This window comes from Diabrotica undecimpunctata, chromosome 3 (genome assembly GCF_040954645.1).
Source record: "Diabrotica undecimpunctata isolate CICGRU chromosome 3, icDiaUnde3, whole genome shotgun sequence".
In the NCBI taxonomy this organism is placed as follows: domain Eukaryota; kingdom Metazoa; phylum Arthropoda; class Insecta; order Coleoptera; family Chrysomelidae; genus Diabrotica; species Diabrotica undecimpunctata.
Genome location: NC_092805.1, coordinates 114,588,166 through 114,603,505, shown reverse-complemented (window position 1 = coordinate 114,603,505; position 15,340 = coordinate 114,588,166). Strand labels below are relative to the sequence as shown.

The 15,340-nt window shown below is 32.2% G+C and overlaps 1 protein-coding gene across 3 annotated transcripts in view; it reads left to right on the top strand.

Annotated features, from left to right (window-relative positions):
* Positions 1–15,340, top strand: part of LOC140437262 (extracellular serine/threonine protein CG31145) — a 938,516-nt gene that overhangs the window by 682,004 nt on the left and 241,172 nt on the right. For all 3 annotated transcript variants that reach the window (XM_072526682.1, XM_072526680.1, XM_072526681.1), the window contains one exon: positions 1,544–1,622. In XM_072526682.1, coding sequence (XP_072382783.1) covers positions 1,544–1,622 — 79 coding nt within the window. The remainder of the gene's footprint in view (positions 1–1,543; positions 1,623–15,340) is intronic.

Genomic DNA, 15,340 nt, shown 5'->3' with positions numbered 1-15,340 from the left:
GTTTTGATAAATATCACTCACCTTGCTAACATATTATTTGTAACATTAGATTTATAGTTTTATTTTAAATTTTGTTAGTTTTGTTATAATATATGGAATAAAATATGTTTTTACTGCAATGATATTACTTTGTTATATGTTGTGACTTATAGATGCCAACGTTCCCATTTTGGGAACATGGTTTTTTTCTCAAAAACAGCATTTTATTTTTTTTTTCACAAAACAAAATTATAAAAGATATCCCAATAACATCTTTTTTATGGATAGTTGAAATTTGTTTACAGTTTTTAGTGATTCGGCGTTTAAAGGGTTAAGGCGTTGCATTACCTTCTGTAAATCATTGTTGTTATCCGTCATTATTACTGTATAATCTGGAAAACGTAAGTTATTCTATGATTTTATTCATGATTTACTATGGAACAACTAACAGGAGAATTTTACTGCCATCATGGCACTTGGTTGTCTTTTTAAAGACCAATCACGTGCTATGATTTTTTCTGATGGATCTTCTCAAGTAAAAGTTGATTACATTTAATCGAATGAACTATCTTACAATAAAGTCGTCCCAGGAACGCACCTCAGCAATATTGGCAATATCATTCGTCTACTTTAAAATGTATAATATATGTTTAAAATGTCAATATAAATGAGTCAGATAAAATTAAATTATTAAAAGAAGTTTTCACCAAGTAACAAAGAACAAAATTTGATTAATTTATTAATGTTTATATTTTGAGAACAATTTCCGAAGTGAAAATTGAAACGTCAAATAACCTTATTTTAAACTTCAATTCTGGCTTATTCTTATTAAAATAGTAATTACTTTAAGATGAAATAAGAGAATAGCTTCAGAACAACAACATCTTCTAAATGTTTTTTTTGTTTATTACTTTTATTTTCCTTATATATCAGATTGGTCAGAAAATAAAAAGCGATCTTATAATCTATGCAGGCAGTAAAGTATTATTTTTTATTGGGTATACCCATCCTAATAAGGATAAATCGGTTATATGTTACTCTTGTAGCCCGTAGAACCCTTAACATATCCTGTTTATTAAGTATATTTAATATTTTTTAGCGCACAATGTTGCTGGATAAATTGGGCTACCCAGATTTTAACCAATTCGCCAAGCCTTTACGCAGTGCATGTATTAGCTTAAAAAAATTTTGATATGTTAAACATTTCATTTTATTAAAGGTATTTTGTATGTAAGTATATGTGGTTTTTATTTCTCTCTTGGTATCTGTAATGTACTGGTGAAATGAAATGGTACAATAGTTTTCTCTGTTTCTGGTGAATTATTTTAACCCTTTTCGACCTATTTGTTATTATTGTATAATTTATATATTTTAATTAAGTATGATGTTTTAATTAAAGGAAATAATATTGGACTTGCTACTATACTTCCAGAATATCTTGATTTTACTTAGTAGTATTAATTCATTTTTTATATTTTTCTTACAAAAAAAAACATTTACATTACATTTATTGCATAAAATAATTTTTAACTTACATATATTTACTTTTTAATTTTTATTACAGTTCAGAAAACTGGTGGGACGCAGCTGAAACTCATAATTGATTTTGCCAATAATATGGAAGCTCTCTTCAAACCAATGAGGTAAGTTAATTAATATCGAACTTAATAAGAAAATAATTATATGTGGTTAAAATATCCATATTTTTCATAGTTTTGGACTATTTTTTCTTGTTTTCTTTACATAGTAAATTAATTTGTTTTTAAAGTGAACCTTCTATACTGGAGTTGTATTAATTTGTCTCTATAGTAAAATGCCGAGGTGAGCGTCACGGAAGTAGCCCCACGATACGGAGCTACGAAATTAGCGCCTTGGTAAGGTGCTGTAATCAGTTAAAAGAATCTATTTGCGCCACTTGGAGAATCCGTTATCCATTACGTACTTAACCATTTTCAATTTTATTAAGATATTATAACAAGGGTATTGACCATATATCTCTCCGTCTACACATACACTATCTTCACGACATTTCAAAGAAGCTAGTATGAGAGGGTCTCTGGAAAAGTTTTGGGTCGAAGCTGTCCCCTAAGGCTGACACGTTCTAGTTTTCCTGCTGATGAGTTTCTTGATTTGTGTCGTACCTAGGGTACTTACATGAATTTCGTACTTGTCCCGTTTCGCCACAATTACTTATGGTCTTCGTTTTCTTATCCGTAATGCTTTTTATTATATTAACAAGCTAGTCAAGTTTGTCTTTATCTTCTTTTTTTTTATAGTCTTAACTTTACTGTACCCGCCAGCAGCCTGTGTAGCTGACTCGTATTCGAGAGTGATGGATAAGACATCAACCAGCGTCTTGTGACGAGCTAATCGCAGTGTTCTCTGCATTTCATAATCATAAAGACCACCAATAAATGTTTGAACAGCCAACTTTTCCATTATATTTTTAGGAGCTGTTTGATAAGCATATCGTAGTAACCTGGCAATATCTACTTCATATTTTTGAAGAGCTTCATCTCTCTTTTGTCTTCGATTTTTAAGCTGTGACTGGTAGATATGCTTTAAGTATTCATGGCCGTGTTACATGTTCAGCCTCTTCTTTGTGACGGATAGCTCTTTCGAGGCGACAGACTCAGTAAAACACAGGTTGAAATAAAAATAAATCTATTAATTCTAACGTATGTATAAAAATAAAAATAAAATAGATTCTATATCCCCGCCTGGATCCCGCGAGAGTGAATTCCCCGGCGGACGTCTGTAAAAAAAATTATTATTGCTAACAGAAAATTAAATACGCGAATTCGATCGCACGCAGACTTATACTAGCTTCCACCTCAGTCCAGAGGAAGCGCCAAACGCTCTCGCAATCAAAATATTCGATTGTGCAGATCCACGTTATACTCTGAGTCAAAGTTGACGGTAACGTTCAATCCACTATACCCACGAGTTCTGCTTGATTAAGCACATAGCATAATCCTCACTGCGGAAGTCTTTCTGTCCGGGTTGGCTCGCAGATTTAATGCACTAGCGAGCCAGAGAGCCTAGAGCGTTAGACACAAGACTCCTTTAACTCCGCTAGCCGCTCGGTTTAAATAGCCGCTCCAGACCCCACCTCGTCGTCTTGTCTTGGAAATGGATGCGTGATTATCGACACTCCCATGGTGCGAACTGTTGAACGCTGTTGCTGTAGGACGTTCAGAACATCTTTACATCTTCAGTTGGTTAAAATCATCTGTCTCCTCTACGGCTATGATCTGAAGTACATCCAAGACATCTTCTCGAAGAGCAATAGTCAGGTTTACAGACTTTTCATTTTCGGACCATCCATTTGCTCTAGCAGCTGATTCGAACTGTTTTAAATAGTCGTTCCATGATGATCTTCCGTCAAAAGTTGGGACTTTAACACGAACAGAGCCTTCACTCGCTTCAAATGTCGGCCGTCGTTTTATGTCTCTTTTGTAATTGATTTAATTTCTCCGTCTGCTATCTCTGTTTCCTGCATCTTCTTTTCAATCTCTTTTATCTTTGAATGCCCGAATCTAAATTATTTTTGTATTTATATCAAGTTTCGTTAACCTAGAGTTCCCTCAATTTTGCAATAAGAATGTGGACTGGTTTTTTTTACCTTGGATAGTCGCTTCTCGATTCATCGGAACCAGTTTTTAAGCCTTTACCATTAGCGGCGAAGGGTTTATTAAATATACCTGTCGACGCTCGAATCTTCGGGAAGATCATAGGTCGGTGATCGTCGGCGTCGGCTAACACAACAATAATAACTAACAGCAATAAATTAACCACGTGTTTATTAAAATTACACATGTAATTAAAATAATAAATAAATACTAAAATTTATTTATTTATTTTTAAAAATATTATTTAAAAATACAGAAAATATAGTTAGAACCTTCGCGCTAGTCTACAGTACTGCCTACTGTACCACTTTTTGTTTATCAAACGTCAAAAATTTGTTACGACTTTAAAATAAAGTAGTTGCTTGTGAATTTTATGTATGGTGTTATCATTTTGTGGTTCTATTTTCTGTTGGAAGGTATCTGCCACTCTGGTCATTATTTTCATCAATATAGAAACCAAATATGACAATGTGTCGTTATTAAGTCAATTGTAGTTATGCCATCTTTAAGTTCCCTTCTATATGGTGTTCGCTTGTAATGATTATAAAATTAAGTTTTTATTGCATTTTTTTTAAAACATATTTAATGAAGTATGCAAAAAATCAAATAGATCACATCCTAATAAAAACCAGTCACTTCTCTAGTCTAATGGATGTGCTTACTTGTCTACGTACTATAATTTCAAAGTCTTGAAAGAGCCTTATACACTAGAAAGGTATTAAAATACCTTAAAAATGAAAACACAGTAAATGAGAATTTAACAGCTAGCGAGCAATGGGATATATGTAGAAGAACAATTAAGAGTGGCAGATGGCGTCCTGGGACCAGAAGAACCCACTGCACGCAACGTCCGGTTCGATGATGAATGTGAAGATATCACTAAAAGAAAAAAATATGTACATAAACTTATGCAACAAAGGAGAATAAGGGATAAGGAGGCAACGTACAAAAAACTCTGGAAGGAGGAAAACTCGTGCACCGAAAAAAAGCGGACCTTGGAAAACCAGATTATGCAAGAGCTTCAATAACTAAGGGGAAAAATACAACTAGAACGTTCTAAAACATCCTAAATAAGATAAGAAAAGAATTCAAACCACGGCTAACGATATGTAGAGACAAAAATGGGCATAAAGTTAGTACCAGTGACGCAGTGTAGAGCAGATGGGCTGGGCACTTCAAATAATTACTTGGTACTGAAGTAAAAAGTGATACGCTACCCCAAGGGCCAAAAAGTAACACCCATGTAGAACCTCCTTCAACATTGTGGAGTGAACTTTATCCCTGCAGAGCTCATCAAACATGGAGGTAACAGTATTATGCACCAAACTTACAGCATAATAATCAAAGAAGAAAGAATGGGAAGAAGAACAAATACCAGAGGAATGGTCCACTGCACAAAAAAAAGAGAGATTTGTCGAAATATAGAAATTATAGGGGTATAAATCTTCTTAACATAATACACAAAATATTCACCAACACCCTTTACGGGTTTAAGCCGGTTAAGTACGTACGTGGAAGAAATCCTTGGTAAATATCAAAGAGGTTTTAGGACAGGTTAGTCAACAATTGACCAGATTTTTATTCTACGGTAAATCTTGTAAAAAACCAATGAATTTAACATTGATACGTTTCATCTCTTTGTAGACTTTAAGTCAGCGTACAATAGCGTCCCAAGATGTAAACTATATAAAGTCATAAATTAACTTAACATTCCCCATCAATTAATAAGACTTGAAAAACAACTATGAGTAAAGTGATCTGCAGAGTGCAAATACAAGGCGATCTGTCACAAGTCTTTAAAACCTATGCGGGTTGTGGCAGGGAGATACGCTGACGTGTCTTCTCCTTAATATAGCATTAGAAAAGACTATAAGAGATACCTAAGAATAGGGGATCAACCTTTAATAAGTCAAGGCAGATCATGGCTTACACTGAAGATTTGAATTTGATCGTACCCACCACACGAGGAAAAAACCAAAATATTGGCATTAATGTCAAATAACAAAGACAGAGCTAGAAACTCCAAACAAAACTTTAGCATAAGCCACTATAATTTTAAGGTAGTAAATAAGTTTACCTATCTGGGTTCTCTCATAATAAGCGATAATGACACATCTGAAGAAGTACCACGAAGGATACTGATAGCGAACAAATGTTATTTTGAACTAAATAAGCAGTAAAAAACAGAAATTAAGCCAAAAGGCTCAATTAAAAATATACAGAACACTCATCCTACCAGTGCTGATATATGGGTCAGAAACATGGACCATCTCCAAAACAAATGCAAATGCTCGTCTTTGAACGAAAGATACTACGCAGAATAATGAGCGCACTCTGTGAGAATGGTATTTGGAGAAAGCAATATAATTTCGAATTGTACGAGAAGTATAAAGAAGTAGTTAATGATAAGGATGTAATATCTTTTATAAAAATAGGTATGCTTAGATGGTCTGAACATGTGTCAAGATCAAATGAAAATTACCCACCCAGACGAAGCCTATTAGCGGCACCATAAGCAAACATGAGTAGAGGTAGACTAAGACTGAGATGAAGGGATGGTGTGAACGAAGACGATAGAAAGATCGGTGCAGCAAACAGAAACCACTGGGGAAGGTCAAGGCTCAACTAGGGCTGTAGCATCATTGATGATGATGATGATGATCTAATGCAGTATTATTTTTTTTCTTTACGTGTAAAGTTATGTACATTATTGTTTGCAAATATAACAGTGTCGTCTGCAAATTTTATGTTATTTGTATATTTCCATTTGATAATATACCATTTTCTTCTTTAACTAATAAAGTCTTCAAACTCGAAATTTAGCTCACTGTACAGATTACACAGTAATTAGTGATAAACGGCAAATATGTATTTATTTGTATATTATTTCTTGTCTTAATATTCTTTATCTCGACAGTCGTGGTTTGATTTCTGTAGACTGTTATTGTAATTCGTATATCTCAGCTACCAAAATTGTTTTCTGTTAGTAGTTATACCAGTTTTTAGACACATCCTGTCAAATATTTGCACAAAGACAAACAGTGTTTCTCTCGTTACATGTTCATTTTTAATATTAAGTACTTTCTATATCTTCTTTTTATTTCTGATATGGCCTTGCATGTATACTTCTGGAAATATATTATCGAGCGAACTTATCACAGATATCGTTCTGCACTAACTACAGTTTTCAGCCTGTAAGGTTTTTGGGATTTATTCATAAGACTGTCAATTTTATATGTACTGTATATAATTTATTTTAATTTAATAATAAGTTGAAGGCTTTCGAAATGTGGATGTTGCGAAGAATGTTCCGCATACCATGGACAGATAGGGGAAGACAGATCCGAGGAAGTCTTAACAAAGGCAAATACTGCGAGAGAACTACTTAATTTGATCAGGGTACGCAAAATTGGATACCTTGGCCATATTCTGAGAAGAAAAAAATACGCAATCCCTCAACTAATCATCCAGGGAAAGATTGAAGGCAAGAGAGGAGTAGGTCGCAAACAAATTTAGTGGCTACGGAACATAAAGAACTGGACAGGCATAAATAACACTGGCGGTTTTTTGTATGCCGCAAAAGACAGACGTCTGGCCTTAAGATAATTCGCCAACGCACTATATGTGCACAAAGAAACAATTTATTACTAAATATATTTATTTTGATACTTTAATATAAATAAATAATTTCATGTTCTTATTACATTATAAATAAATGAATCAAATTAATTATTAAGTCAGTAAATGTGAGGTGAAAATATTCTAAATATATAATGCCAGTGTGGCACTTTATTACTTTCGACTACGGCACTGCTTTAAGCATATTTTTGGCTTATGTTCTTAAATAAATTGGCGCAGGATTTTATGCTCGTGTTCTTGTTAGGGGCGTTTTTGTAGCACCAAGCACCTTGTTTTGCAAACTTTTCACTTAGTTTTCATTACACTTTGTGCTCTAATTAATGTGTTCGACTTTATGACGCACACTTTGTTATTTTTTAAGCGGATAGTAAATATGGTTTAAGATAAAACACTTACGCGTCGATATAACTTCTTAAAATTCATGTCAAGTTTCAAGTTTAGAATATAATAAGTTAGTAACAGTCAAAATGAGTATAAAATTAATTGCTTACTTAATATGTAATACCATTTACATCGTACCACTAAAATTATATATCTAAAAAAATCATGAACCATGTATAGGAAGCGAGCACGGATAATTTTCGTTCTAACCAAGTACTAGACTGTATTTTTCTCCATGACCCGTAATAGGAACCAAAATCAAGTAAAGCTCAACAAAATAAATAATCTATTAAAACAATTATCTTCTTTAATATTTGTCACTCTTAGTACTTTTTGAACGTTCATGTCCATCCAAGTTCTGATATTGCGAAGCCATGACATGGCTCTTCTGCCTACTCTGCTTTGGCTCTCTATGTTCCATTCAATTATTATATTATGTTGACAAGAAACAATTATATTACATTGGATCAATATTTGGAGTGTTTTTTAAACATAAAAACATATTAATTTGTAGATGCAGACTTAATAGTGGTATGGCAAGAAGAATTTTAGGGGAAGTATTGAAAAAATAAATCCAGTAATTGAAAAAAATGACTAATAGTCAAGTTTATTTAAATTTGAAAAGATATTTCCACGTACACGCCATATTTTCAATGTAATATACACATCTGTATTTAACAAAATAATCGCTGAGATAAAGGCGAAGACACTAATAAGGTCTATTCGCTTAACTCGGGTATATTTTGACAGATTCATCGCTGGAAACCGACAACACAAAAGTTCCTAGCTCACAGTATTAACAGCTTAAATAAACTTTTATTACAGACTTCCTTCATTAAAAAAAAAGAAGAATTAGTATAAATAGTGGAAGTGTATACTAAACCCATAAAATTTTGGGTAGTATATATTTAAAAAATATATTTCAGTTTTTATAATTTAACATAACTATTTATTATGTAGTGCAGATAAATAAATATTTATTGTTATTAATTCATAAGGTTCCATTTTATTTACTATTTAGTTTGTTTACTATTAATATTCGCTATGAGTACGTGTGCTTGGTTGTATAGTAATTTCCAGCCACTTTTAGTCTGCCAAAAAGTAACTAACTTCGCAAAAAAATAATTACTAAATTCACTAGACAGTTCGGACTAGGAATAGCGAACCGACGATAACAAATATCAAGACCCAGAGAATAGTATTTTTTTAAATTTTATAAAAATCTCTTTTGCTTTTTGTGAAAGAAGTCTTTTCATTTTTTTTTTGATTTTTTTATTAGAAATTGCAATTCATATTTTTATACAGATTTTCTCACTGTCTTCTGTCCAGGGCCGTGGATATCCAGTTTCTTATTTGTATTTTTTGTAAACATTTACATGCTTTCAGGAGTAAACGAGAAGGAAGCATTAAGTAACCTAGGAGAAGAACTTAAGAAATTTAAAATACACATCATAGAACAAGAAACAAGACAAATAGACACAAGAAACAAATTTAACTGGAAATTGCAACCTAAATTTAATTTTGAAAAACTACAAAAATTTGAGGTAGTGCAGAATAATCAAACTGATATCAAACTTATGTCAAAGAAGACAGTGCTACTGTGAGTAACTTACAATAAAAGTTTTTGAAAATAACAAACACTATAAAGGAAGCAACGTCGAAAAATATACCAAGAACAAAAATATTTAGAAAAACCACTGGTGTGATGACGAATCTATAACAGAGATCAGATTTGAGATTTTGCAATCGCAAAAATAAGACGACCTAGAAAGGTTTGACGAACAACGAAAAAAAGTAAAGAAAATCCTTTAGAAAACAAATGAAAAAAGAGCGCGAAAAATAAAATATATGGATGATAAATAAAACGTATTAAAGAAAATTACAAGGAAAACGAAAAAATTTACACAAAGAGGTAAAACAGGGAAGAACGATGAATGTAAAAAAAAGCAAAGAAACCTGATAGTGGACGAAGATCAGATATGTAAAAGATGGAAATAGAATATTTCGAAGAGCTGCTAAATGATGGAATGATTATGAAGAAAACTTTAATGTTCCTAAACTTCAAAGAGTACTAGAAGAAATACCAAGGCCCACAAGAGAAGAAATTGAAGAAATAATAAAAGATATGAAAAATTAAAAAACCCCCCGGGAGAATGAAATTGTGGCGGAGAACTTAAAATATGGTGAAGAAACTTAAAAAAACCAACTTCGTGAGCTAATAGTAGAAGTTTGGAATGCCGAAGAAATGCCCCAAGAATGAAATAAGTCCATTATAATTCCTACATACAGAAAGGGACATACAACTGAATGCGCAAACTACTTTGCTATACAAAGTGCTTGCCATAATAATTAAAAAACGATTAAAAATACATATGGAGAAGAATCTAGGAGAATACCAGGGAGGATTTCGCAATAGAATATCAACAACCGATCAAATTTTTGCTAAGACAAATCCTGATCAATTGCTATGAATACTTGCACAAATACTTACAAACATTTAAGCACAAGTACTTTTCATTGATTACAAAGCCTCCTACGATACAATGGAAAGAAAAAAATTATTTAAAAGGCTAAAAGATCTCCCAGAAAAAATAAAAATGATATTTACAAGGAAACTAAATTCCTGTAGTTGACTGTATACCATGTATTACAAAAGATTCATTTAAAAATTTCTTTATAAAAAGTATATTAATAAAAAATTATTTATTATTATGCCTTTCGTTAATAATTTTTAAATAATTTTTTTTTAAATAAAACTGGTAAAAATTAAATTAGAAAAACCATTTGTTCTGTGAAACGCAATGGTACAGTTTTAGAAACTTTCAAAGTGAATAGGTTAGGTTAGGTTAGGTCAGAATAGGTGTTCGCCAAGGAGACTCGTTGTTTACCTTGCTATTCTATATAGTTCTAGAAAAAATTGTAAGAGTGCGTGAAATAAATAGGTCCAAAATGCTTAGAGTATGCTGATGATGTGATTCTCATTGCAAGAAATGGAAAAAAACTGACAAGTATGACAAAAAGAGTGATACGGGAAAGCTCTGAAATGGGACTGAAAGTTAATGTTAATAAATCAAAATACACGAAAATATCGTGCAAAAAAAGAAAGAAACATCAGGGACTCTTTTAATACTTTTTTAATACACTTTTAATACTTTAATAATAAACATCAATATATCTACTTAGGCACCCTTATTGATCAGACATGTAAGAAAGAAACTGAAATCAACCTGAAACTGACCAAGAACAACAGATGTACTGATGCCGTAAAGAAAATAATTGAGGCCAAAGATATATTTCGTAATACAAAACTAAGAGTATAAAAAACTATAATTAGACCCACACTGCTATACGCTACCGAGACATGGACTATGAACAAAATCATATAGTCCAGATTGCCAGCGTGGGAAAGAAAGATTCTTCGCAGAATGTTTGGTGGAAAAGTAGTAAAGGAAGAATGGAGAAGACGAACTAATGTAAAAGTGTACCAATTGTATGGTAACCCTACAATAACAAAAGTAGTGAAAAAACGTAGACTAGAATGGCCCGGACATCTAGAAAGAATGCAACGTAATAAACAAGTTAAAAATATTGATTAAAGAGTACCTGAGAGCAAAAAAAAAGAGGAAGATCAAGAAAAGAAATGGAGAGATGTAGTGATGAAAGATGTCAGAGAGATGGGAATCAGAAATTGAAAGCTGACAGCTAAGAACAGAAATGGATGCAAATTATCCATCCACCAATGTTAACGCTATACATATATATCCTGTTAACGCTATACATACATACATATTTTCAGACTCTGTTTCGTGATCTTACGCTCATTTCCTTCTCTTGGGATCTTAAATAGAACTCCTTGGCCCATCTTCCACCTGTAATTTCCATCAAGTGTTGCAGTCTATTCAACATTCTTAATCTAACAAACTGCCTAATTTCTGATTTTTCTGGCAGCCTAACCTCCCGAATATTTTTATCAGCACACTCCGCTCTCAAATATTTAACGTATTATATTGTTACCATAAAGAACCATGTGTTGGATCACTGTTCGATATATTTTCAATGTTGCTGCCGTATACTTGTTTTTTTGCAATCGATAATGTATGTAATGCTACGACAGTCCCCTTCTTAATTCCTTGGCTTTCTTTATTTTAATTTGTAAAGTACCTGGATATTCTTGTGCCTTGCTGAAACAGTATTCTTCTGAAAATACTTGCTAAAACAATATTCTTCATTGATTGTGATAATCATGTATTTCGTTTTCCGATCGTTATGGTTCCCATCATTATCGATCATTTCCGATAGTCAGTCCATATTGCTTTGTCTTCTCCTCCGATAGTTTTAATATCCGTAGTAATTCCCATTTCGTGTTTGCTATTAGTACTACATTATTGGCTTGGCCTAATTGGCTTCTGTTATCGTAGCTTCTTTTTACGTTTGTTTTCTTTTTTCTCCGTTATAATATTGTCTTGTATATGCCTTGTTTAGTCTCATTAATGTTGTTTAATGATTCTGTGCAAGTTTGGAGACCTGACCGACACTGTGAATAAAAATGTTTAGTCGCCGATATTTATGAATTTCTTGGTAGATTCGTAATATGTACATGATCTTGTAATACATTATGGGCTCTAACAAGAAATTAAAAAGTACTATTATTAACGGATGATCACGTTCCCAGCCTTTCTTAACCTCAAATTTTTCTCTCATAGTTTATTATCAATTTAAAAAATACTACTTGCAAGCTACCAACATAGCTGTTTAAGACTGGCACGGCCCACTAACAATCTCTGCAACTTATTGTATGCTACGACACAGTGTAAATAAGTAGAAATCTGAAGAATTTTTAAAACATTGGGTTATTTGTATATTCCTAGCCCTAGGAGATTATAACTCTAAATATACGTACTAGCATCCATATTAATTACCCAAAAATGACAACTTTTCGCTATCATGAACAGAAAGAATTACACGTATATTTCCAGTAATAAGCCTACCTACTGGCCAACCGACAGGAACAAAATACCGGATATAATTTACTTTTTCGTAAAAAAAATTAAAATTACACAGAATTGAACCTTGTAAAGAGCTTTCTTCAGATTACTCACCTTTACTGCCACAATAAGTACTGAGGCTATAGAGAGACAACATTTACTACTGTACCATTCATAGTTTACTAAATTACTAAGAACTAAACTTAGAACACTGATACACTACGTGACTTAAAGGCACCGTTGCTCAGTACTAATGAGAAACACAAGAAATATGGATATCAAAATGTAATAAAAATAACGAAATATACATATCATACAAATAAAAAACATGGTAGGATTCTGTTCAATTTTTCACATGCGAAAAACCGTATGATATTTTTCGCTATATTAATTCCTATCATTTTCTCAATTCTATTCTATCCTATCTCAATTCAAAAATTATTATCCTACTCCAACCCTTCCTACTGTCACTTCAACCCCACTCCTTCAGAAATACAGACAGTCTTAATATTGTTTTGAAGCTATTTCTTGTGGCATTTTAAAGTAATTACTATTTAAATGGGAATAAGCCACAATTAAAGGTTAAAGTACGTTTATTGACGTTTCAATTTCCACTTCGGAAATCGTTCTCAAAATACAATTAGTTTCTACGGATACAATAATTACAAACAGTTCCATCAATAATAGTCAATAATTTGATACTATCATTTATTTTGTAAATAAGATTAATATTAAAAATTTTGACATTACAATGGCCTACACCTTTCAGGAAATGACAAATATGCATTTAACTTTGGTCAGGTGGATCAGATTAAATTATTATTTCAATAAACTATCGGGAATATCGAAATCATTGAAGAAGTCCCTGGATCAACTACAAGGGTAATAGCTGCTCAACTAAATGTTCCTCGCGTAAGGGTTTGGAGGCGTTTGAAGGATCAGCTGCTTAAACCCTATCACTTAACAACGGTTCAAGAGTTATTGGTTGAAGATTATCCTAAAAGGATTGGATTTTCTGATTGGTTGTTAATGGAAAACACTTGAAATGATAATTTTATTAGAAATATTTTGTTTACCGACAAGGCTACCTTCATTAGAAATGTAATAAGAAACCATCATAACGGGCACATTTGGACCGACGAAAATCCTCACGCCAAAAAAACGACTTATCACCAAAGGACTTTCAAAGTTAATGTTTGGGCAGGAATTGTGGATAACAATCTAATAGGTCCAGTATTTCTTCCCAATAATTTAAATGGTGATAATTATTTTCAGTTCTTGGCAAACGATTTACAAGAGTACTTGGAAAAAGTGAATTATGCAATAAGGCAAAATATGTGGTTTCTACAAGATGGCGCTCCACCGCATTGCAGTAACGAAGTCCGGGAATACTTTTGCAGGCAGTATCCTGGTCGGTGAATTGGAAGGGGTCGTGAAGCACCTATTTCTTGGCCACCCAGAAGTTCAGGTCTTAATCCCATGGACTTTTGCTTTTGGAGGTTTATGAAAGAGATAGTGTATTCTGTAACAATAGATGATGAACAACAATTGAGGGTTAGAATAATTGAAGTTGCAAATCCATTTCGTCAGAAAAATATGATTTTTCAGAACATCCGGTTTTCCTTATTAAAATGATACCGAATGTGTATTGAAGAAAATGGGGGTTATTTTGAACATTTATTGTAATAATATATTTATAGAGGTTATAGACATTTTTTGTACTTGTTAATTCATTTAAGCCATTTATTTAGTTGCACGTAATTTTTTTAAAGGTTAATGAAAAGGGCCGTAACTCAATAAAAGCTATTTTTTTAAAAAAGTTTTAAAAATAATGTTTTAAAATAATGATGCCACAAAATTCATTTGATTTGAACGTACTCAAAAGTTTGGGGGGATTGAAGGCTGCCCATTAAGACCCATTAACATTTTCGGTGCGCTTAGATTTTGTTGTTTCTTTTGTTATGAAAAATGCTTTTAGAACAAGAAAGTAACGTGTCCATTTTTATTACAAAATGTCAAGTAGTTTAGGAGTTAATGCAAAAAAACAATTTTTATTTTGTAACTTCAAAGGGCTGTAACTTTTTTTGTGTAATAAAATATTAATTTTTATAATAATATTAATCTTAGCTCTAGGTTTAATAGACATATATATATATATATATATATATATATATATATATATATATAAAATTTATACCAACATTTAACTACTAATCATTCAATTAAATTTTCATATCTTAGTATCAAATTATGTTTCGGTTGTCAGATATTGAATAAGAAAATTACATAATCCAGAAAGTTTCTTTCATGCGAGGCCTATTCTAAATTCTGAATTCTAAACTTTTTTTGTCCTCTGTTCTTCACGGTTTTTACCCATTTCACTATCGATCACTCTTAAAGAACTTTCGAGGCATATACCCACATCCTCTAATCGCGTTATTTTAAAGTATTTGTATAAAAGTAAATTTTTTATACTAAAAGTAAATTTGTTAGGATTTTTGTTTTGTTAGACCACTTTTTACTGAAATGTTAAACTGAATATATTGATCTTACTAGTAGTCATTTTTCCCCAGTGAGGTTATAATTTGAAAAACCGTAGGAAAATGTATTACAAATTATTTTAGTATTTATTATCTTTAATGATAATTAACGAGAATCCATTGAAAATGCGTTTTATTTTGAGCATTTAATTTGTAGTATGAGAACGATTCCCAAAGGGGCAAT